This window comes from Heptranchias perlo, chromosome 24, assembly GCF_035084215.1.
Source record: "Heptranchias perlo isolate sHepPer1 chromosome 24, sHepPer1.hap1, whole genome shotgun sequence".
NCBI lineage: Eukaryota > Metazoa > Chordata > Chondrichthyes > Hexanchiformes > Hexanchidae > Heptranchias > Heptranchias perlo.
In genome coordinates this window covers 19,413,036-19,438,595 of record NC_090348.1, presented here as the reverse complement: position 1 = coordinate 19,438,595, position 25,560 = coordinate 19,413,036, and the positions used below count along the sequence as shown (strand labels likewise).

The window sequence follows — 25,560 nt, the reverse complement described above, 5'->3', positions numbered from 1 at the left end:
TAAGAAAATTAACTTGATTTCTGACAGTATAACACAATTCTGTTACTTATTATGTGGAGAAGACAGTTCTATAATAATAAAGTACTATATTTTATATTGTGAATAAAGAATATTAAATGATGGTCTCACTGAAAAAGATTGTACTCAATTTACTATTGTATCAATCCTAGCTATACAAGAGCAGTCCCAGTTCAACATCACCCAAGTACATATTTGTAAAATAATCGTGTAATTTGAAATCTAATATTTTATTTGCATTTGCATGACTACGGTATTTACCTTATCTTAATGGAGACTGAAAAATTAGGACAGTCCACTTGGTTCCTGACTTGGCGCACCATGTCCTGAACTAGTTCTGGTTTATTTATTAGGCAAGCACCATATCCTTCTGCCATTGCCCACCTGCAAGAATATTAAAATATATGTTATGCAATATGTTGGGCATACTGCAATATTAGTAAACTACAAAATAACTTAAATGTCTTGAAATGTTTGTACATGTGGCTCACAAATTGGATTTTAAAAAATGCAATGAAATAGATTCTTGAATGTTCACACTAGATTGTGAATCTTTGGAATTCTCTACCCCAGAGAGCCGTGGCTGCTGAGTCTTGAGTAGATTCAAGGCTGAGATAGATAGATTTTTGGACTCTAGGCGAATCAAGGGATATAGGGATCGGGCAGTAAAGTGGAGTTGAGGTTGATGATCAGCCATGATCTAATTGAATGGCGGAGCAGGCTCGAGGGGCCGTATGGCCTACTCCTACTTCTTATGTAGACAAACATTTAAGCAAGGCAGTAGATTTTACACATTTGTACCAAATACAAAACTAAGTGCCAAGAAATTGTAAACAATGTAACTTTCAACGCTTACAGAAGCAAAACAATTGCTCGTAAGTTTAGCTTACCTTTGTGGACAACCACAGTTCAAGTCAACGCCATCTGCAAATGGAGAAACTATACAAGCAGCATCAGCTAGATCCTGTGCATGATTAGCAGCAAACTGCACAACCAGTGGACGATCAACTGTCAAATAAAGTGCATGATTTGTCACAGTAGAGCATTCCTTTAAACTATTTTTGTTTTATTTAAATATTTTTCTCTCCTTTGGTTTGGTGCCCTATACCAAGCAACAATCTCTACCAAGAAAACAGTTAACTTGTGCTCCCAACTTGAGAAACACTGAGGACTCACTGTCTTGTCATTATTTGGAGCTACAATCCTATTCTATGTGGTGCAACACACTGGATCATCAACACATTGCATCACTGGAATTCTAGAGGAACTCCTCTAATGGAATGACCCTCTGAGTTGGAAGGTCTCTCCACCATTCACTGTCTCTGATTTGTCATGCACTTGTCTGACATCCAATGTTGGATGAGCAGAAATTTCCTCCAATTAAATATTGGGAAGATCCCCGCCACAAACGCCGTTCTCTAGCCACTGACTCCATTGCTCTCCACGACCACTGTTTGAGGCTGAAGCAGAGTGATTGCAACCTTGGCGTCCGATTTGACCATGAGCTGAGCTTCCAAGCACATATCTTCTCCATCACCAAGACTGCCTACTTCTACTTCCGTAACACTGCCCGTCTACCTCAGCTCATCTGCTGCTGAAACCCTCATCCGTGCCTTTGTTACCCTAGACTCAACTATTCCAATGCTCTCCTGGCTGGCCTCCCATCATGCACCCTCCATAAACTTAAGCTCATCCAAAACTCTGCTACCTGTACGCTAATAAGTAACAAGTCCCGTTCACCCATCACCCCTGTGTTTGCTGACCTACATTAGCTCCTGGTCTGGCAACGGCTCGATTTAAAAATTCTCATCCTTGTTTTCAAATCCCTCCATGGCCTCGCCCCTCCCTATTTCTGTAACCTCCTGCAGCCCTACAACCCCCCGAGATTGTTGCGCTCCTCCAATTCTGGCCTCTTGCGTATCCCTGATTTTCATTGCTCCACCATTGGCTCTATATCTCTACCTCTCTCTCCTCCTTTAAGACGCTCCTTAAAACCTACCTCTTTGACCAAGCTTTTGGTCATTTATACCTAGGACTGCAGCTGACAGAGGAAGAATTATAAGGTAAAAGTATATTAAAGGAGTTCTTCTCCATGCCTAATATCTCCTTATGTGACTCGGTGTCAAATTTTGTTTGATAACACTCCTGTGAAGCACCTTGGGATGTTTTACTATGTTAAAGGGGCTATATAAATGCAAATTGTTGTTGTTGTTGTTGGTTTGAGTCCCACTCCAGACAGCCCCGGCGAGCGGAGACAAGAGTTCCGGTCTCTGAAGACTAGGTTGACAGTCAGTGGGGTACTCACATTCAATGGGAACGAAGTGGCAAGCCCCCATCACCTCTAACTGGTTCTCCTGGTAGGAGTTGTGAATCAGGCTGTCTACATAAACAACCTGTCCACATAAAAAGAGACTTTGTTGCAGAAACAACCCAGAGCACAATCTGCTAGATGTAAAACAGTGGAAGAAGTGGGTTGCCTCATTTGTCATTAGGCATGGAGAAAAACTCCTCTAACATACTTTTACCTTATAGTTCTCCCTCTGTCAGCTGCACTCCTAAGTATATATGACCTCAGCTGCAGCGAAACACTGGTATAGTAAACTTATTTAAATTTGAGTCCATAAGCCTTTTAGATGAAGCACCTGCCATGCCAGCTAAACATGAGGAGCCAGTCTTACAGATCTACACTCCTCTGCAATCAAGCCAGCAGATCCCAGCTGGCCTATGAAGAAAGAAAGAACTTGCTTTTATTTCACTCCATTCACGTCCTCAGGACATCTCAAACTGCTTTACAACAAATTAATTACTTTCAAAAGGAGTCACTGTTGTAATGTAGGCAACCAATTTACGCAACAAACAACAAATGAGATAAATGACCAGTCAATCTGATTTAGTTGTGTTGGTTGAGAGATAAATGTCGGCCAGGAGGACTCCCTTGCTCTTCTTCAAATAGTGGCATGAGATCTATTCCATCCAATTCAACAGGCGGACACAGGGCCCCGATTTAGTTTTCTCATCCAAAAGATGACATGTCTGACAACATAGTACTGCAATGAATCTAGATTACATGCTGAACTCCCAGAGAGGGGTTTGTAATTGCATTATAAATAAATGCTGCAAATCGACCATGGAATAGTGAGCAATTTTAAAAAGTATATATAATGCAATCAACAGGGAAAAAAGATTTTGGAGAAGGAAGAGCAATGTTACTATCATCTCAAACAAATTTTGTAAAGCGGTGGCCTGGTAGACATCAGAGGCGGCATTTCAAGTCCTGTACTCATCCATGAGCAATGTCATGGGTGAATTACTAGTGGTAATGTACAAACAAAATTAGCGTGTGATCCTAATGAGGAAAACAGTTATGGCTTTTCTCAAAACCCTGTAAAAAAGTTTCCTGCCCATTTAGAAAGTTTTATTTGTAAAGTAAATACTATGTGGTGTTTACATGTAGTATTCAAACCCAAACAACCAGTTATTTTGACAGAAGAATTAATCAGCAAGCATGACACCAGCTGTAACTCGAAAAAAATCTATTTTAATTTTGGACAGGAAAGGTTAACTTGTCACAACATTAATCACATGTAAAATAAATACAATTCAAAGATATACGTTACCATAATTTGTTGTGAATTCACTGTCCCTGGCCTTGCCGGACTTCAGGAAGGCAGAAGCAATGATCATTGGGGTAAAACACAGTTCACAGTCATACTTTCTGACGAGCGATCGAAATGCCAACCTAAAGGATACAGAAATGCTCTTAACTCCTTAAAATCATACAGCACAGAAGGGGACCATTCAGCCCATCGTGCCTGTGCCGGCTCTTTAAACACATAATAAAACAAAACAGGCACCAAATCATGAAGCACTGTAGCTATGACACGGTTGTTGGGGCAGTACCACTCACTTTGAATATCGCACCATGGGAGCACAAATCTTTACAACGTGACCCGGCTGAAACAAATCCACCAGGCATCTTCGTTGCCACGATCGGGTGGGCAAGTATTCACCGTTCATGGAAATGCCTCGTACGGCACCGCACACGATCACCTCCGACTGGGTAAAACAACGGGAGAGGGGGGAGGAAACACCTACTCTCGTTGACTATAACTCCCGTTTTGAGACCTTTCCCTATCGCCCAGTGAACAACTCTGACAAACCGAGGAACGGGACATTGACCTCTGACCTCACCGAGTCCTCCTGAGCGAGCTGCCGTCTCACTACCCGCGTGTTATCCCAGCCGCTTTGTGATTGGCGGTTGGTGCCGCGAGCCTCCTCGAACCGTTAACCGTTTTCTCGCTGAATTCTATTCTGCTCCACGCTCGCGCGTCACAAGACCAGCAGGCCGAGCGCGAGCGTCAGTGTCAGCGTCTGCCAACATGGAAGGAAGTGGAGTAGCTCCGGTGCGGGACTCGGTGAAGGAACTGCTTTTGGATGGTAAGAGACGGGCGGTACAGAGGCAATTCTGCATACTACTCATCTATAGTTGCCAAAAACAGTCTGGTGGGGTAATATGTTGTAGTGTATCAACCTACTCTGTTTTCGACCTCCCCCCCCCCCCCCCCCCACTTTCCCATTTTGCACAAGCTCCAGTATTTTTGAATGCGCCTATTTGTGTGACCATACTTTGTTCTGTTATTGCTGGATGGGGGAGGCGGAAGAGAATAAATCAATAGAATTGGGTTTTGCATATATCGGGTGAGATTAGCCCTTATTGGAGTTATGTTTTGTTGTAGAGACCCCTTTATTTATAGTAAAAAGTTTTGGATCTAATATACATCCAGTGTCACTGTTTACAAGATCAGACATATAGTGAGACGAAAAATTGATTGGTTCAAATAACCACTGTTGAGTTTACCATGCTGCTTGGCTGAAATATCCCAGAAATCAGTACCATTCACTATACAGCTAGGAAAATGTCCAAAACAACAACAAATAAGAACCACAAAACCACCTAATTAAAGTGTTGAAATTTTGTCCAAATCCAGCATTCTGGAATCAGGAACTGATTCATTTTTTTGTGGTAATCACATAATTTCATCTGTTTTTGGTTGTCATTTTCTTCCTTTTATTCTGGTCAGTTAATACAGCTAAAATTAACTTTATTATAAACATTTTAAAACATTTATACAATTCTGATAAAATCACTAAATTTACCTGTAATATTAGTCATTAATATTAGAAATGCTTGCAAGAAGTTTCCCCTGTATAGGCCTGTGCTTTTATTTTGGGCTTAGGTGCTGGGATTTCCAACTGATGTTGACAAGTTCTGTGTTTGAGGGAGATGCATCATGGGAGTTGTAGCTTTATTTTGCTCCTATGGAACTACAGCACCCAGAGCACATCAAGATAACCTGTGTCATATGAGAACCAAGCACAAAATTTACAATAAAACTGAGGCATGAACAGTAGGGAAAAAAATCACTTTAAAGTTTTATACAATTTAAATGACAACAAAAATTCAAAGCTAATTATATTTGGGATGAATTTTTTTAATGACCCTGAGGGAGCCTGACGTTTGAACTAAGGCTGGAGCAGGGTTATTATGATACACTTTGGTAGTAATCGCAAATTGCAGCTGGAGTCAGTCGGTCAGACCTGGTCCAAGGCGAATGACTACTTACTCAGATGTTGGGAACTTTGACAGTGATAAAGTACTCGCAGTGCTAGACCAATGATCGCTTCAGCAAGAATTACAAATCCACTGTTAGAATAATTTTTTCTGGTAGTTATGTAAAGGGGGAAAAATTTAAGGATTTGGGAAGAGAGGACTGAGAAAAAAGCAAATAAAGCATTTCCCCTACTTCGCCCCACCATTGGTGACTGTGCCTTCATATGTTTAGACCCGAAGATCTGGAATTCCCTCTCTAAACCTCTCCACCTTCCCACACCTCTCCTCCATTAAGAAGCCCCTTAAAACTTAGCTTTTTGACCAAACTTCACATCCTAATATCACCCTGTTTGGCCATGTGTCAATTTTTGTCTGACTGCACTCTTCTGAAGTGCCTTGAGACATTTTACTATGTTAAAGGTGCTATATAAATGCAAGTTGTTCCATCTTATGACTGCAAATTCAACATGGGAGGTAAAACAAAAGAAAATAATATAAGTAACTGGGAAGGGGCAACAAACAAAATTACTTGCTTAAGCAAGTTTTGTAAATTATAAGATGAATAGTATTACATATACATCTGTAAGGCCTGTGTCAGTACCTGTCAGCTATATGTTACTTTTTCTTAGTTATGTGATATATTGCTCCAGTAAATTTGTAATATTACAGCACTGTCACTTTTAGGCTACAGCTGCATTAAACATCAGAAACCTCACACTTGTGAGCAATTCTATAGGAGATCAATTGGTTATTTATCTGTGGACAGTGGTGGATTTCCATGTAACATACCATCCAGAAAAATCCTTATTCAATGAGGCAGACATCAGTAGATTCAACATAAGTTAAACGTGAAGAACAGTGTTTCTTTTAAATTAAAATCTCACTGATCACTAAAGCAATAATTTTGTATTTTGTGGTACAATTAAGAAAGGTGTCCAGTGAAATTGGTGACAACTGGGCATAATAATGTTCCTCAGATGTCATTTCATTTGAGATGAAAGAATAATGATTATTGACATTGCAGTTTGAAGGTTGATTGTTTAATAAAAATACATCTGACCAGTACAAGATGGTATTTGGCTCTGTATCTAACATCTTTTAAATTTTTTTGCACTATTTGTTCTCTCTCCTTGCTCCACTACTTTCTGTGGCTCTTAGCTTTCATGGATTTTACATGTCAAATTGTATCCTGTATCAAATTGACACAGGGCTAGTGTAGGATATCAACTGTACAGCAAAAAAAAATTTTTTAAATCACAACTGCGCAGGTGCAGGACTGTGTGCACTCTATCAAATGCTCCCTTGTATTTAGAATTTTGTTGATTCAATAATTGTTTATAATTGAGTAGTAATGAAATTCATAGTTAAAACATTTGGTCCAAATTAACATTTATTTATTTGTTTTACCACTAACATTTTATATTTGATTTAATCTGTTATTTCAGTTGATGGGTATCATGAAATATTTACAAAATATCCTTACTTTTTCAGAATGCTATACAGAATTCTTGAAGGAAGAGTTTGATGTAAAGACCTATACAGCTCAATCCATTCATCAAGCAGTAATAGTTGAACAATTGGCAAAACTCGCTCAAGGAATTAGTCAACTGGATAAAGAACTTCATATACAGGTAATTGCTACTATGGATGCAATACCTGATAGCTTTATGAAGCAACAGAGGAGCTTTTGAGCTACCTTAGGAATGACCTTGAAATGGTTGGTCTGGCTGGCATAGTGCCCAGCCAAGTATGTCTCATTCATGAAACAGGCAAAGCCTTTCATAGCAAGGGTGGTTTACCCAGCAGACCAAGTATCCCGAACCGGGTGGACAAAAACTGTCAAAAAGAAAAGGGCTCCAGTCACTGCAACCCATGTCACTGGAGGGCACTCAGTTTAGGGATTGCATCCAGCAATTTTGCAGGAAATGACATTGTTTTATCACATGCTTGGATAAAGAGAACTGTACTTTCTGTTTGAGTTTTCTTCTGAAATTCAGGAGGGTGATTTTCTATGAACAACCTACTTATGCTCTGGGAAGTAACATTTTGAACAGTGAGTATCAATGTTGCTGTTCATTGGTGCCTTAGAAAAGGTTCCATTGTGTTAGGGGAAAATGCAGTGTACAAAAGCAAGGAAGTTATGCTAAACCTTTATAAAACACTGGTTAGGCCTCAGCTGGAGTATTATGCTCAATTCTGGGTACCAGACTTTAGGAAGGATGTCAAGGCCTTAGAGTGGGTGCAGAAGAGATCTACTAGAATGGTACCAGGGATGAGGGACTTCAGTTATGTGGAGAGACTGGAGAAGCTGGGCTTGTTCTCCTTAAAGCAGAGAACGTTAAGAGGAGATTTGATAGGGGTGTTCAAAATTGTGAATGGTTTTGATAGAGTAAATAAGGAGAAACTGTTTCCAGTGGCAGAAGAGTCGGTAACCAGAGGGCACAGATTTAAGGTGATTGGCCGAAGAACCAGAGACGACATGAGGAAGCATTTTTTTACGCAGAGTGTTGATATGATCTGGAATGCACTGCCTGAAAGGGTGGTAGAAGCAGATTCAATAATAACCTTCAAAAGGGAATTGGATAAATACTTGAAGGGAAAAAGATTACAGGCTTACGGGGAAAGAGCAGGGGAGTAGGACTAATTGGATAGCTTTTTCAAAGAACTGGCACAGGCACGATGGGCCAAATGGCCACCTTCTGTGCTTTTAAATACTATGATACTAAGTGAAGAAATACTTGATTCCCTGCTCTCTTCCGGTTGTTGGATTCCCCATCTGTAATCATTTCTTGTTGAACCCTGTGGAAGTTGATTATGGAGTAATCTTTTCTGGGCGATGCATGTCCCGTTGCTCTAGAGTTGGGCTGATAGAGGACTAGTTTGGCAGGACTACACTTATTCCTGATGGGAATGATATGGTAAATTACGATGTTTCTAAAAATAGGGTGGTTTCTGATATACCCAAGAGTATCCTGATGAAGAGGCATTATGGGTGAATTTTGACTATGGAGATACTGGGGAACACTGGAAGAATTAAGTTAATTTATTTTTTGCCTCATGTGCAAGCAATTTTTAGGTGGAGTTTTCTTGAGCAATCTAGAAGTCGTGTTTTAAAATATTTTGGTGGATTTTTATGCTAATCAAGATAAGAAGTGTCAGTACTTGAGAATGAACACTTTCCAACTTGAAGCACTCGGGTACAGTGCAAGGTTAGAGATAAAGTAGGCTGCCTTTATTACTACTCCAACAATATGCCTTAAAACACAACCTCAAAAGGACCGACTACTGCATCTGTATGATTTTTGTCATTTTTTTGTCCTAGGCATCCCGGTGGTCTCTGAATTAGATTGCTAATTTAGGTTTAGTGCATTATAGAATACCTATTATACATGGTATTATTGCACAAGATAACATGTTAATCAACATATAAAGTAAATCATAAAATCAATATTTGTTTTTGTAGGTTGTTGCAAGACATGAAAACCTGCTTGCTCAAGCTACTGGCATAGAGTCACTGGAAGGTAAATGTTTTTTTTAAAAAAGCAAATTTTACAGTAACATCTTCAAGTATGAAAAGTAGTTTCTTCTGCCTCAGCAATCTTATTGGATACAGTTAATCTTATGACCAACTTGAAGGATTTTGTATTTTATTGAGGCTCTGGACCAATGCTGGTAAAGACAGGTCAGATGAGAGGGGAATTCAGTTGGTTTTGTTTGGACTCTGTTAACTTAATTGATGTTTCCATAGTAACAACAGCTTTTTTTTTAAGCACTGTGATTGTTACCACGGACCAATGTGACCCAAAAATAAATTAATTCGTCAGTGGAAAGTGGGGAGTGTCCCTCATTGGTCTGTGGTAACCATGTGGCCACAACAATAAGTGTATTTCACATTTCACTGATCATGGAGTAGTTCCAATTTATTTTTCTTGAGCTGTTTTTTTTAAGAAAAGCTGTACCAAGCTAATAAATGGTAGAATAGAAATTGTGAGGGAATCATTCAACATTTTCTCTGGAATCATTTAAAATCGTGGGAGATGGGGCTCCAGATTCCTTTTGGTTGGATGTGCTAAGATGCCTTCCTTATCCATGTCTGTCTTGTGATCTTTTGACATATCATCCATTCCTTTGTAATAAAAGAATACTCCAGGGGTTCCTCACCAAAGCAAATCTAAACACAGTAGCTATAAGTTTTTTATTTACCTCTCTTTGAAGTTAGCGTTTTTAATTTCCTGAGTGGCTCTCCACGTACCCAATTCATCCTGCAGTGATTTTTCAAAATATACTGAAAATTAAAGATGATGTAGGATGACAAAAATACTGAATGTGGAGTATCCAGTCCTTGGATTTCAAAGTTAAACATGAAGCTTCATTAAAATAAAATCTGATTTAATGAAATACCACCTTTTGACCAGCAATTCAGTCAGTTGTGTTTTTTGCTAAATGCTTTTCACAAATCTTTCTTGGATTGTTCCTTTCTTTTTGAAAAAAAGGCTCGTTTATAAATCTTGGCAAATTTTGAGGATTGGAGAATAGAACTTGTTTCCACCTTGTGTGCTTTACCTCAGGATCGAGCACATTCAGATGATGTACAGCATGGTTAGATGCAGAGTAAATCTGCTCCTAATCAGTGGCAGAGCCAGTACTAGGCAGTTAATTCTACTCAGTTTTCCAGGATGTATATTGCAGTAGAGTCCATAAATTCTTTTATAAAGGAATTCGTTTCTTGAACAAAAGAATTATTAAAGGGTATAGGATGGAACAGGAGAATGTGGGGTTAGATTAGATGCCTCATGCAGAAAAAAAACACCAACATGAACTTGCTGGGTCACATTGCCTGTTTCGGTGATTTGATTTGAGCACTTGATACTTGGACACTATGAAGTTTTTCCCTTCATATAATAACTGGGTGAATTTGTTTAGACCTGTTTTCCAGCTGAATTAAAGGGGGATGTATGAGGTTATCCACTTTCAATCCGGGAAAGACAAATCAGAATATTTTAATGGTGAGAGACTGGGAGCTGTGGAGGAGCAAAGGGATTGAGGTTTCCATGTACACAAATCACAAAGCTACAAAAGGTATTGAAAAAGGCTAATGGAATGTTGACTATTATCTCGGGGGGTTGGAATACAAAAGTGAGGAAGTGATGCCTTAGTTGTACAGAGCTTTGGTCAGACAACACCTGGAGTAATGTGGTCAGTTTTGGGCACTGAACCTCAGGAAAGATACATTAACCTTAGAGGAGGTACAGTGCAGATTTACCAGAATGATACAGGGTCTAAAGGGTTAATTTATGAGGACAAGTTGCATAAACTTGGTTTGTATTCCCTTAAGTTTATAAGGTTGTGAGGGAGCTAATCGAGTATTTTTTAAAATAAAGGAATTCGATAGGGTAGATGCAGAGAAATTATTTCCTTTGGTAGGGGAATCCAGAACAGGAGGACATAGAGCTGGGCCATTTAGGAGAGAAATCAGGAAGTACTTTTTTACACAAAGGGTAGTGGAAATCTGGAACTGTCTTCCCCCAGAAGGCTGTGGCTGCTGGGTTAATTGAAGTTTTCAAGACTAAGATTGACTGATTTTTGTTCGGTAAGGGTATCAAGGGATATGGAACAAAGGCTGGTAAATGGAATCGAGGTACAGATCTACCATGATTTAATTGAATGGCAGAACATGCTTGAAGGGCTGAATGGCCTATTCCCTATTGCTGTGTTCCTATAAATAATAGCTCAGAACTTAAAACAAACTGTCGTGAATAAATGCAAATGTTTGTTTGTTTATATCCTCTTTTATTAATAATTTGACTCTTACGTATTTTAGGTGTTCTCCAGATGATGCAGACCCGGATTGCTGCTCTTCAGTGCACTGTTGATAGGTACAGTGTAAGCTTAACATTTTGACTATAATAATCTACTAGTAGACAATTTATACACGTGAAATAATGCTTCAAGAAATATTATACATATCTCACTGGTTCTGATTCACTGACCAGTTGTCCACCATGATGGCCACATAACCAACAGGAGGTTGTAATGGCAAGTGTCACAAAAGACCCTGGCAATATAGCATCATATGACCAAAATAGCAAGAAGAGTTTTTGTCCAGGATATTGAAAAATTACATGAGCTTTGTATATAGTGTAACCTTAATGTTTGATCACATTCTTGTTAGGTAAGAGTATCAAGGAATATGGAGCAAAGGTGGGTAAATGGAATTGAGATACAAATCAGCCGTGATCTAATTGCATGGCAGCACAGGCTCAAGGGGCTAAATGGTGTACTGCTGTTCCTTTGTTCCTATAATTAATAGTTCAGAACTTAAAACAAACTGTTTTGTGAATAAATGAAAATGTTTCTGCCTTTTATTTTTTTAAAAGGCAGGGTGGCTCCGCTGCACTAGTCAAAATGCTGGTCATTGCAAAGCAGTCCTGAATCTTCAGAATTCCTAGAGGATATTGAAAAATGATTTTCAGGGCTTGCTGCCCACTGTCCTATACTATTTTGGTTATCAGGGGCAATATGGCTCGTCCAGTGATGTTACTAGTTGGTTGTTGTGCAGTGGATTATAATGTACAGTAACCTTCTTTTGTCACTACATTGGTATGAGCTTGCACACAGTGGAATAACATGAAAGGAATAAAACTCCCTCTATGCTGCCCCACCAAAATGTGGTAACTCTAACCTCAGAATAGCACCCCTATTGTACAAAATGTGACATTTTCAACACTCCACACCATCCCTCCGAGTGTGTCATTTACTGCTGAATTAGGGGCAGTTTTGTACTTTGGGTCACTGGGAAATGGATTTATATTGCACAGAACTCATTTCATGTTGAGCCCTTCCAGCCATAAAGATGGGATTTTGAGCCTGGACTCCAGTCCAGGAACCAGAGTGAAAGGACAGTGTGGTACTTCATTCAGCTGTGCTCCCTCCACATTTTGATTTATAAAGTTATATAAATTTTATATATATACTGCCTGTTTCTACGTCCTATTTTTCAAAAAACTGTTTGACTAAAATTGCCATTGAGAAGTCTCCTACTAAGCATTATATGTTTGGTGTGTTGTGTGTGTGCAGAGTAGCAGAGAGGATGGACCTCACTGACATCCACTAATGGGATGAAGTTATGATAATGGGACGTTATGTTAAATAAACTGTTCCTGCACTTAGTGATTACATTCATCATAGTTTACTGAAGTGAACTAGGAAATTATGCCAGATGTGGGGGAGGAGAGTTCTGAGCCATTTATTTTAAAGATAGTTTGACGTCGTTGCTTATAAGAGACTGGCACTGGTATTGGAGCTGAAGTGTGTGGTCAGTGAAAGTGAGCTATATATGCTGAGTATTCTGGTTTTGTCCAAAACTCAAAGCATGTGAAGTACAACATTACACATGAGTGAATCAGTTATTGTTTCAAATACCTGGAGTCAATGCTCTTACAATATAACCACCTCAATAATCAATAATTCAGAGTGCAGCACAAAACTTCCTTTCAACTGGCTTATTCACCCATTTGCTTATCTGGTATTTTGATGTTTTTTTTTCTTTTCAACAGGATCAGAGGAAAAATTGTTGATCCATATAACAAGATTGTGGCTCGTACTGCACAGTTGGCCAGATTACAGGTATACCATATTAACGTACATCTGTACATTAGATATTTTATGGCTTTTAGATTTCCCCTCCCTTCCAGTTAACAAAATTCCAACAAAAGTCTATTAGTCATACGTAAAGCTGCAGGATTCAGGGTAAATCCTGGTTCTAGATAAGAAACTGGTTGAAGGGTAGAAGACAATGTGTACTCATTAGATGAGTTATGTCGGGGTGGGGGGGTGGTAGTTAAGTACTGAGTGGGGTGCCTCAGGGCTCAGTGTTTGGACCGCTACTACTTATAACTTGTATAAATTACCTGGATTCAGAAACTCAATGGAAAATGACCAATTTTGCACATGATACCAAATTAGAAGAGGCAGTGGAATTGGAGGAGACCACCTAGAAATAAATGAATGAATTGGGTAAAATATGTATGTGGCCAGAACAATGGCAGATGAAATTTGATGCAACACACACACTCCATGAATGGTGTTGAAATACTTAAGCATGAAGCTGAAAGAGGTTGCTTCTAAACAGATAATGAGCTAAATTCATGGTAAATTTTCTATTGTTGCGACCTCGTAGGTAGGAAACCTTCTGCCAGGTCCACCACGGCCAACTAGGAGAATCTTCATTGAATCTCAGTGGAGATTATTTGTAATGCAAAGAGAAGCAACCCATATATCCATACAAAGCACTATTGTTTGGATCTGACTGCCAAAGATGACTTAAAGTTTAGGTAGTGCATACTGGATGCCTGAGCCTAAAGAATCTGAACTGATGGCTCCAGCCACATGATGTGCTTTTTACACTGCAGTGCAGGCTTCCAAATCACCCAATTTGTGTGCCACAACAATACAAAGAGTCCCCTTAAGAAGCATTAATTTCAGCAGGATCTTTTTAGTAGTTCTTGGGATTCACAGGTTCTATCTCTTGCAGATAGAAACCACAAACTCTGCTCTGGAACACCAAAATCACCTGTGTCATAAGTTGAATTGGTGGTTTCTGGCACATATATATATATATATATATATATATATCGCTCTCCCTGAGCAGCAGTCCAATGCTGGTACAATGCTGCTAGAGTACAAAGTATAGAAGTCATGAAGAACCTTTATTAAACACTGGTTCAGCCACAACTGGAGAATTGTGTCCAGTTCTGGACACTGCAATTTAGGAAAGATGTGAAGGCCTTGGAGAGGGTATAAAGAGATTCACTAGAATGATTCCAGGGATGAAGGGCTTGAGTTACATGGATAGACTGGAGAAGCTGGGGTTGTTCTCTTTGGAACAGAGACGGTTGCAAGGAGGTTTGATAGAGGTATTCAAAATCATGAAGGGTCAAGACAGAGTAGCTAGAGAGAAACTGTTCCCATTGGTGGAAGGATCACGAATCAGAGAACATAGGTTTAAGGTGATTGGCAAAAGAACTAAAGGTAACATAAGGAAAAACTTTTTTACACAGCGAGCGGTTAGGATCTGCAATGCACTGCCTCAGAGGGTGGTGGAGGCAGATTCAATCATAGCTTTCAAAAGGGAACTGAATAAGTACTTGAAAGGAAAAAAAATTGCAGGGCTATGGGGATAGGGCGGGAGAGTGGGACTAGCTGGATTGCTCTTGCACAAAGTCGGCGCAGACTCAATGGGCCGAATGGCCTCCTCCCGTGCTGTAACCTTTCTATGATAGTTGGCATGCATGTATTATCTACCTGATTGTACATATTAAATTACTTTCCAGTATATTTTACATAAATCTCTGCTGATATCTCCTTAATACACTTCTACTCTTCTGCCACTACAATCCACAGAAAGGAACTGAGTGTTCTTTATCCTTTGTAAAGTTACTATTAAAGTAATTAATTTTAGAAAATGTTTAGATTGCAAACAAAATTGATAACGCCCCTCATTAGGCCATTCACTTTCTTTTTGAGGATTGTAGGGACAGAAGAGTGCAAAATAACCCTGCACAATACAGTACTGTACCAAAACTTTGATTTCATAGCAGTTCTTTAGGAGTCTGCTGCCAAGTGCTGAGTGATCACAATTCAGCAAAGGACCAACGTGTTTGTGTATGTGCATAACTTTAGCATGTAATCAAATGTACAGCCTCCATACATACGTGGAAGGATGCTTCAGACTTGAAGACTTCTAACAGTTTTTAAAAAAAGACTAGCATTTACATAGCACATTATCGCAGGGCTATGGGGAAAGAGCAGGGGAGTAGGACTAACTGGATAGCTCTTTCAAAGAGCAGAAACAGTGGGCCAAATGGCCGCCTTCTGTGCTGTATGATTCTATGATTTTCACTTCTCTGAGAAATTTCTCAAAACGCTTCACACAAGTAACTTTTTGAAGTGCAATGACTTATGTAGGCAAATGTGGCTGCCAATTTGTGCACTGCAAGATTCTACAAGCACTAATGAAATGAATTAACCAGTTAATCTGTTTTTTATGCGGTGGTGATTAAGGGATGTATGCTGGCCAGGATACCGGGAGAACTCCCTGCTCTTGAAAAGTGATGTGGAGATGCCAGTGATGGACTGGGGTGGACAAATGTAAGGAATCTTACAACACAAGGTTATAGTCCAACAGTTTTATTTGAAAATCACCAGGCATTGTTCTCTGACTATATATGTGGTAACCTTCATGGAATCCCACACTCACCTGATGAAGGAGAAAGCCTCCGAAAGCTTGTGATTTTCAAATAAAACTGTTGGACTATAACCTGGTGTTGTAAGGTTCCTTATTCTTGAAAAGTTTCATGGGATCTTTGATGCCCACCTGAACACTGCACTGTGTCAAACCCAGATATATAACCTCAAGCCTGAAATGGAGCTTGAATTCATAATATGACAGAGGTGAGAGTGCTACCAACTGAGCCAGAGTTGACAGTACCAGCTGACATTGTTAACATTTTAACGTGCTGGTGCAGTTTGTATCAGTGAGATCTTTTTTTAAAAAAAAGCTTAACACTCTCCGGGATAGGAAACTGCTTTGAAAAGGAACGTTTTTAAAAAAAAAAATGTTTTAAAAAATAATTTGTATTGCGTTTGTACCTTCTGCCAAGTTTTATCATCCAATTCCCCTCAAAGTGGAGAAAACATGATTGAAAGTGGTTATTACAGTCTGTTACTAGAATATTCGCTACCTTGTATATGTTGTGAAGTGTTAATTGCAGTGACTGCAATTTGCCTTGAAATAATTGACACCACTATGTTTAAATTTTACTTCATACTCTGCTAAATCCATTTTATTTCTCTTCATGCCCCAGTCTCTACCAATCTTGTTCAGAAGCAAAAGCAGGATCAGATTAATCAGATTGCTAGAAAATGAAATCAGAATAAGAGTAGGCACAAATATGGAAAGGTAATTGTAGCTATATTAACAGACACTTCTAACCCAAATTTTCAGGATTAATATATTCATTATTGCAATTACTGGGTTGAATGGGAAAGAAGATGAGGACAGGAGTCCTAGGCTTGAATCCTCCTTGAAAAAGCCCACAGATACCTTCTGTGCCACTTTTGGCATTCTCCAAAGGACCCATCAGGGCGCTCATCTTTATGAGCAGCATCCTACTCTCTCAGCAACCTTCCCGTCTAGCATACCTGCTGGAGGCTGACCTTGCCATCCTCCTTCCTGTCCTGCTCACCGTTGCCCCCTTCGATCAACGATCACCACTCTCCTGCATTTCCCCCCGGAATGTCCATTAACTTGCGAACAAGATCCTTGCTGTCCATGACTTTATTGTGAATGATTGCTTTGACTGAAACTTGGCTCATGGGTGGCCATGCTTTTTCCCCTTACTGAAGCCTTCCCAGCTTCCTTGCCGAGACCACTGTGATGGCAGTGTGGCCCATATCGCCAAGTCACACCTTGGTTTTCTTTCCCTACTCCTCCATCACCCTGTCCACCTTCAAGTATCTCCCCACTGTTCCACTCCTCTTTCCTCCCTTTTAAAATCCTTGTTGTCTACTGCCGCCCAAGTGCTACCCCGAGTTTTTCCTTGTAATACCTATCCTGCTTCTTCTTTCTGCAACCTCTGCACTGAATGACTCCTCATTCTCTATGATTTCAATCTCCATCTACAATCCGCTTGCCCCCTCTTCTCTGAATTCACTGTGCTTCTGTCCTCCATAAACATTCCTAGCAATTATTGTGGCCACCCTCTCGATCTCACCATTTCCCTTGTCCTCTCGACTCCCATGATTTCATTCACTGACATGGCCACATCTGACCACTTTCATGTATCCCTCACTACTCACTTCCAACCCCCTTCCTTCTGCATCAACTATCTTCCAATTCAGTTACAACTGCAGCTTCAAACTCCAAACTACCTAACCTTCAGCTCTCCATGTACCACGATACCTCTGCATCTTGGATTTGCTCAACAACTCTCTCCTCCACCTTGGATGTTCTTCTCTCCAGCAAAGCCTTCACTGTTTCCCATCCAGGTCATTCTTTTTGGTATGGCTCCCATTTTCACACTTATGTCCAAGGGTGCAGACATGAGAGATGGCTAAGCCAGGTGTCTACCAGATACTATCAGTAAATCTGGCTGGACCACATAAAGTGCTACTGGACCTCACTCTCCTCTGTTAAAATCGCCCACTACTCTAGGATCATCCTGCAGAGCAAAGATAACCCCCGGCTTCATTTCTCCACTACCAACTGTCTCCCTTATTCCTTGCCCTCTCCACTCTGACTTCTAACAACAAGCACGAGGAGCTCATTGACTTCCTTATCACCAAGATAGAGACCAGCTGCCTTCGCTTCTCTCTCCATCCCCCCCGCCAAGGTAAACCTGCTCTTGCCTTGAACCCACATCTCTCCCATCTCCCCCCATGCTCCCTTAACTCATCTCATCCATAATCCACTTCCTACTCCCACTAAGCTGCTGTCCACTCAACCTTTCCTGGCTCCTGTGATAGCTGACACTGTAAATGGTTCTCTCTCCTCAGACATTTTCTCCTTTCCTTTCAAAACCTCCGTCATTATCCCTCCTCTTAAAAAAAAAAAAAAAAAAAAAAATCCCACCCTCGACTGCCTTGTCCTTGCAAACTACCACTCCACCTCCAACCTTCAAAGTCCTTGAACATGTTGTTACCACCCAAATACATACCCATCCCTCCTGTAACTCCCTCCAATCACATTCCTGCCCCTCTCGTGGCACCAAACAGCCCTAAACAATGTCATGAATTATATTCTCTGTGACTTTGATCATGGTAAATTATCGCTCCTCTTCTTGACCTTTCTGCAGCCTCTCCTCCATTGCCCAGCTTTGTGGGAGCACTGTCGCATGATTCCACTTTTACCTATCTGATCGTAGCCAGAGTATCTCCATCAATGGCTTCTCTTCTCGCCACCACACAGTTACCTTAAAGTTCCCCATTCTTGGCCCTTTCTTCGTCCTTATCTACATGTTGCCCCTTGGCAACATTATCCTTGGATATGAGGTCAGTTTCTACTTGTATGCTGATGGCTCTTCATCTCCACCACTTCTCACAATCCCTCCACTGCCTCTGTTGTCATACTGTTTGTCCAACATCTACTTTTGGTTGGGCCATAATTTCCTCCAGCTCAATATTGGAAAGACCGAAACCATCACCTTTGGCCCCTGCTACAATTACCATACCATTGCTGCCTCCCTCCCCAGTCAATTTTCTGTGTCGAATCAGATTGTTTGTAACCTCATATGCTATTCAGTCCTGAGCTGAGCTTTCAATCCCTTATCACCTGACTATCTACTTCCATCTCGTCCCCTACCTTAGCCCATCCTCTGCTGAAACCCTCGTCCATGCCTTTTGTTACCTCCATACTTAACTATTGCAATGCTATCCTGGCTGGCCTCCAATCATCCACTCTCCATAAACTTAAACTCATTCAACAATCCGCTGCCTGTATCCTATTCCACACCAAGTGCTGCGTGCCTAACACCCCTGTCTACGCTTACTTACGTTGATTTCCACTGCCCCAACGCTGCATCCTATCTCTGTAATCTCTCCAGCCCTACAAATCCCCCAACCCCCAAATTCTGTGTTCCTCTGACTGGCCTTGTGCATTCCTACTCTTCATCACACCATTGGCAGCCATGTCTTCAGCTGCCTAGGCATCACTCTGAGATTCCTTCCCTAAACCCTTCTGCATCTCCACCTCTCTTTTACGATCCTCCTGAAAACCCACCTCTGACCAAACTTATGGTCACCTCTCCTAATATCTCCTTCTTTGGTTTGGTGTCCATTTTTTTGATTACACCTTTATGAAGTACCTTGGTATGTTATTCTAAGTTAAAAGCACTAGATAAATGCAAGTTATTGCAGATGTCTGGAGAGCAAAAGGATCAACTCGGAAACACACAGTTTAATTGCTGTGTTGAACACGAGATCTGATGTAATCTCCTGTAACACTGTTGAAACCTCTTTTCTGCATAATTTCAAATTGTTCAGTACAAACCAACGTATCTTCAGTTTCTAAAGTAAGAAATAGGGACTCTAGCTAATACCATATGCAATCTTTAGATTTGTAGATTGTCTAGGAAAGGAAAATGATCAACCAGCAATATTCCAGACAGCAAAAGAAATAAGAAGAACCACACTAAATAAGATTAGTATTTTAATGGGCATTAATTACCTAAAGAGAAATTTTCATCTATTATGATGAATATGAAATCTTTGAAAAGATTTTTGTTGGTGGGCATTTTATTTGTATTTAGATGCCAATGTTCCATCAGAGAAAAATATTTTGACCAGAAAGCCATAGCACCTTGTGATCCCTTTGGAAATTTATAGGAGTGACCTTTTTAGTTTTTTTTTCTGTTGAGATTCTAACATTGTTAAATTATTCTTAAAGGTTTCAACCTTCAACATTTTTAGTCAGAAGGAAGTCCAACATTCAAAGTACTAGAAATCCTATTAGAAGACAGAGTTTTGGCTTTCCTGTTTGGTTGTGTGTCTGTTTGAACTAAGAGTATGGCTTGAATATTTAATTTTAACGCGGTTTTGAATAACCTTTACAATTTTAACAGCCTATGACTTCAATGTTTGGAAAATTGGAAGTCAGCATGTATTGTTTGTCTTATACTTTTGCACGTTCAAGCAAGTATACTATTGCAAATAACCTTATTGTATCAGTCATAGGCAGACATTTCCAGTTCTAACTTTAGTGAAAAATAATGAACCAAGTCATTTAAAGATGCCTACTTATACTTGTTATACAGCTACAGGGGGCTAATGATAATCAGACCAATGGTTGGTATATGCAAAAGGAAAGCAATCCAACTCGATGGAACTGAGGTGGAGAGAAAGTTCATGAGGGCTTATACAGTATTTCCTTAGACTGGGAAGGATTAAAACCATCAAATGGCCACACCCTGACCTGTTGAGAAAGAGGATTGAGGGCTTTGACAATATCAAAATCTTTTTGATTTACATGGCAGTTAGGAAAAGAGCCATAGAGACCCTGGATGAGGGTGAGGGAGGGGTGTATGGTTGAGGTATTCATGCATGAGTTATGGAAGAAACTGGTATGATGCATCAAAAGGGCTTTTCTCATTCTAAGGTTTTTCATTTAAATTTTCTTGTGTTCAATTTTAGAAGTTGATCATTGGAATCCGGAATGAAAACCAGGTTTAAAACTGAGTCTGTATTTTTTTTAAAAAAGCACGTTTATAGGATATTAATGTTATTTACATTTAAGATTAAAATATGCAGTACAGCGTGAACTGTTATGAACTTACGAAAAAAATTTTAATTAATAAAAATGGAATTTACAAGGTCAATGTCTCCAAAAGACTTCCAGTAAACCAACGTTCTTGAATTTTATTCAGGCAGCCTGTGATTTGCTTCGAAGAATAATCCGTATCTTGTACCTAAGTAAACGTCTGCAAGGCCAGCTACAGGGAGGAAGCAGGGAGATCACTAAAGCTGCTCAGAGCCTCAATGAACTGGGTAAGTAAATAAACCTTATGATAGTTATTTAAAAAGTTGGTCTTCACTTATACTAACTAGTATTTTTAGCATTGTAGTACGATCTATTTCCAGATGGAGTCTCTGTTGCTGTAATTGCAGCAATATCATAACTCATAGTTTCATTAGACACCAATCCGTACGTGTATTCTGTTGAGTGAAAAATAAGCTTTTCAGAATAGGAGAAAATTGTGAAAGTTAAATATTGATAAACCAACTAATCATTTTTAATTTCTTCTCCATCCTCTAAATACTACTGTAAGTTGAACTGTAAGATTTTTTTACATTGCCACATGACTATTCCTGCAATGCATATTGGTGCTCCCTTTCTTTCTGCCTCTCAACTGTCAACAATATCAGCTCCTTTCCAGATTCAGATACAGTTTGTAGCTTGCCTATACTGGCCTAGGTGATCCTCTTTCTCAACAGGTGTTGGTCGAGCTGAGGTCAGAGTGAGGCCATTTGCCAAAGGTAGTTTTGACTTTCTACTGGAGCATTTTTACCTATCTTCTGAAGAAGCATTTATGTTGAGTAGAATGAGCCTATATTCTCTGGAGTTTAGAAGAATGAGAGGGGATCTCATTGAAACATATAAGATTCTGAGGGGGCTTGACCGGGTAGATGCTGGGAGGTTGTTTCCCCTGGCTACAGAGTCGAGAACTAGAGGGCATAGTCGCAGGATAAGGGGTCAGCCATTTAAGACTGAGATGAGGAGGAATTTCTTCACTCAGGGTTGTGAATCTATGGCATTCTCTATCCCAGAGGGCTGTGGATGCTTAGTCATTGAGTATTCAAGGCTGAGAAAGATCATTTTTGGACTCTAGGGGAATCAAGGTATATGAGAATCGGGCAGGAAAGTGGAGTTGAGGTAGATCATCAGCCATGATCTTATTGAATGGCGGGGCAGGCTAGAGGGGCCGTATGGCCTACTCCTGCTCCTATTTTTTATGTTTTTACAACATGGATTAAAATAATGCTGTAAATCGTGCATTCTCACCATTCTACTTAACTGTACAAAAACATCTAAGCTAATATACTATATAATCTCTTGTAAATAAGTTCACATATTGTGATGAATATAGTGCATCTTTTATTATTTATTGAAAATGGTGAGTAGTTACAGGATTCTAGAGATGCTGCACCTATAGGTGGTGCTGTGAACATAATATTACATGAGTGATCATACTGGGGCAACACTTAACATTACACGATAGCTCCCAAATGCACCCTCAGTAATCCCCAGATAGTCGTTTAGTTTGAAAATCTTTGCATGCTTCCAGGAACTAGGCATGAGAACAGAGCAAAGTACAAAACAAACTGAGTGATCCCAATTAATGAGACTTTTCATGTCAACAAAATTAAGCTGGCCAGATTTTATCCTAATTGTTCGAATCCCACCAGTGGATGTAGTGAAAATGGAAGCGCAGCTGAGCGGGGAAAGTGTGAAATTAGACCACCACATCTTGCATCCATTCAGCAATTTCAGTCCCCTGCCTAATGTGCAAATATATTGACCACCGCCCCTGCCCACTGAACAAATATAGTGACACCACCACCACCACCAAGCAACAAAGAACAACTTGTCTCAGATGTTGTATTGAGATGGCAATGTTTCAGAAAAATAAGGTAAGGAATTGAGAGAGGCTGACCAATACATAATATAAGAATTATCCACTTCCCCCCGCAGTAGCAGTAGTTGAACCAACCCTTTCCACCCCCAAATATTAGATCATGTCCCCTCCCATCCTGCCCAACCATCTCCTTAGCAGGAGAACCGTAGAATCCACCCCCACTGAGCAGAGATAATAGACCTCTTACTCTGATGACCAGAAAGCATGACCCATCTTCCACCCACCAAGCAGAAAAAAACACATCAACACCAATTTGTGTTCCCAGGGTTTAGGACACTGCTACAATCCCCTCCCCACATTGGGCTGAAATCCTGCCACCAACCTTGTTCACCATTTGATTTCAAGAATTTTTAAATTAGCAAAGATGTTGTATTTTGTGATTCGTAAAGAAGATCAACTTGGACTTTATAGAATTACAGAAGAAATTGTATGACAGTGTATGGTGAAAACATAAAAATTGTTTGAAAGTAACATAAAGCAAATGAGGCAATAATTATTCATTCATCTCAGTTTTAATTTAAGTGTACAATGAACATAAAGTTTGCAACAAGAAAAGACAATTCAGCAATTCAAGCTCCAGCAGTGCTTGAAAGAAACGTCTTTTGTGGAATGGAGCTCTCTTTACCCAGCATGCATAGCAGCAGAGAAACTGCTCTGTCTCTGGGATTGAATGCTTGCACAGCTGTATCCCAGGGATAGAACAGTTTCTCTGCTGTTATGGATGCAGGGTAAAGAACTCCCCATTTCACAAAAGCTGGGAACTGCCGGTTGGGGGGGGGGGTAGTTGGGATCCTGAAATCGTGAGGGGGCTCAAGAGTTGGGGGGAGAGGGAGAGGGAGACTGGGGAATGGGAGGTTGGGAAAGGGAATGGGGGCTGGGGGTAGAGATGGAGGGAATGGTTTCCCCTTTTCCCTGCTCTTGGTGTCCCCTCTTCATCTGCTTACGGGTGGCCTCCTGGTTCTTGGAATTTCTTATACAACAGCTGCTGGCGTGAAACCACAAATAAAGATTCTGAACTACAGGGGACCCAACCTTTATAAGGTAACTCTAATAACATTTGTAGATGCCATGTGATCTGATGTTCTATGGTCATGTGGTCAGAACATCATGTGATCAAACCAAAAGTAATGCCTCCAACCAGAATTGGCAGCCCTATTCCACCAGTATGTCAGGTACTGATGAGCTGCTATCAGCTCCCTACCCACCCTCCAGCACTCCAAACATTAGCAGCTGCACATGGAGGGAGGGGGTCCTGGATGGGCCTGTAGGACATTAATTCCGCCCCCCCTCCCCCCCCCCCCCCCCCCCCCCCCCCCAATTTTGCTGGGATCTCCCAGGCACTCCAGCCCTATAGCAGCCACCTCGCCCTGTGCAGGCTGCCAACATAGCGGATCCCAGGAACAGGACACCCCTCCTTCAATGCAAAAGGACCCCAGGATGGCAATGATCTGGGGAAACCCAACGAACAGGAAATGAACTGAAATCACATCCTGCTGGCAGGGCTCCAGAATTAGGCATGGTCCCCGGTGAGGACGGAAAAAAGAAGGAACACTGCAGGAAATACAACCAATCCAGGGATATCTGGTTTACTGTACATACAGTGACCATTTTGAAAATAAGGACACCTGATGCAAGTCCCTAAGGTGTCTCTAATTTACAGGTTTCACTGTATCATTATTCTATCATGTACTTTGCCCTCTTCCCTCCCCATGTTGATCTACTGTCTTGGAGAGAAAAAAAAGCATTGCTATTAATATCTCTACAATCTTTAATTGCCTTCCTCAACAGATATTGATCGAGCTGCCTGAATCAAATACCTTATCTGCTTGTCTGTTCCATATGTCTACTATCCTGTGGGGAAAAAAGTTTTTTCTAATCTCTAACCTTGCCTAAGGCTTCTAAATTGTGTACCCTTATCCTCCAACTTGAACAAAAAGTATAGGACTAAATAGGTTGTTCACTTCAACTTTTTATATTTTCCATTAAGTATTTTATGCTGGCTACAAATTATTGCTTTAATTTATGCTTCATTCCAATCTGTTTGTGGTATTGGCTCCCCAGTGTCTCTTTCTGATGCCTTTTGAATGAAATAAATATCAACTATACACAAGTAAATAGATATAATTACATATTGTGACGCCCATAAAAGCGGATCAGACAGTGAAGCAGCAGGTTAACATACTTGCTAATGGTTTCTAGCATGAAATGTCCAATTTATTTAGTTGCTATGTATCTGAAATTTGGTTGAATTGCATAATGTCTGTGTCTAACACTTATATAATCTTTTTCCATTTACACTCTTGAAATAATCTGAGGTGAAATCAAGGTTAGAATTTGTGTAAATAGCATTATAGGAAGTTTTAATATAGTAAAAATACTTGTAAACTAGCATATATGTAACCAGTTTTCATGTCATTATCAAAATATGTTAAAGCTTATCACAACACAGTGCACTGAATGTTTTTAAGACTGCAAATGTGGCAGTCATTCTGTGCCAATAATATCCCCACCAATAGAAAACAGATGTGTTACCTGTCAGCCTTGATTTTTGTGGCATTGATTGAGGGAGGAATGTTGGCCAAGACATTGGGAGAACTACCAGCTCTTCTTTGAACCATGGGATCTTTAATGTTTACCTGAACAGTCAGATATGATCTTGCTTTAATGCTTCATTTGAAGGATGGATTCTCCTACAATGCAGTATTTCTCCAACCTAGATTATGCAGTTAACCCCTTCTGTGG

The 25,560-nt window shown here is 40.2% G+C and overlaps 2 protein-coding genes across 3 annotated transcripts in view; one reads left to right on the top strand and one right to left on the bottom strand.

Annotated features, from left to right (window-relative positions):
- dus4l (dihydrouridine synthase 4-like (S. cerevisiae)) overlaps positions 1-4,163 on the bottom strand; it is a 62,691-nt gene extending 58,528 nt beyond the window's left edge. The window contains exons 1-4 of the mRNA XM_068004588.1: positions 3,926-4,163; positions 3,636-3,757; positions 909-1,026; positions 280-402 (exon numbers count right to left, since the gene is read on the bottom strand). Of these exons, the coding sequence (XP_067860689.1) occupies positions 280-402; positions 909-1,026; positions 3,636-3,757; positions 3,926-4,035 (473 nt within the window). The 5' untranslated portion in view covers positions 4,036-4,163. The remainder of the gene's footprint in view (positions 1-279; positions 403-908; positions 1,027-3,635; positions 3,758-3,925) is intronic.
- A 187-nt stretch (positions 4,164-4,350) lies between these two features.
- The window catches only part of cog5 (component of oligomeric golgi complex 5), a 148,843-nt gene continuing 127,633 nt past the window's right edge, over positions 4,351-25,560 (top strand). For both annotated transcript variants that reach the window (XM_068004865.1, XM_068004864.1), the window contains exons 1-6: positions 4,351-4,455; positions 7,121-7,260; positions 9,093-9,150; positions 11,451-11,505; positions 13,186-13,255; positions 21,049-21,169. In XM_068004865.1, coding sequence (XP_067860966.1) covers positions 4,398-4,455; positions 7,121-7,260; positions 9,093-9,150; positions 11,451-11,505; positions 13,186-13,255; positions 21,049-21,169 — 502 coding nt within the window. In that variant the 5' untranslated portion in view covers positions 4,351-4,397. The remainder of the gene's footprint in view (positions 4,456-7,120; positions 7,261-9,092; positions 9,151-11,450; positions 11,506-13,185; positions 13,256-21,048; positions 21,170-25,560) is intronic.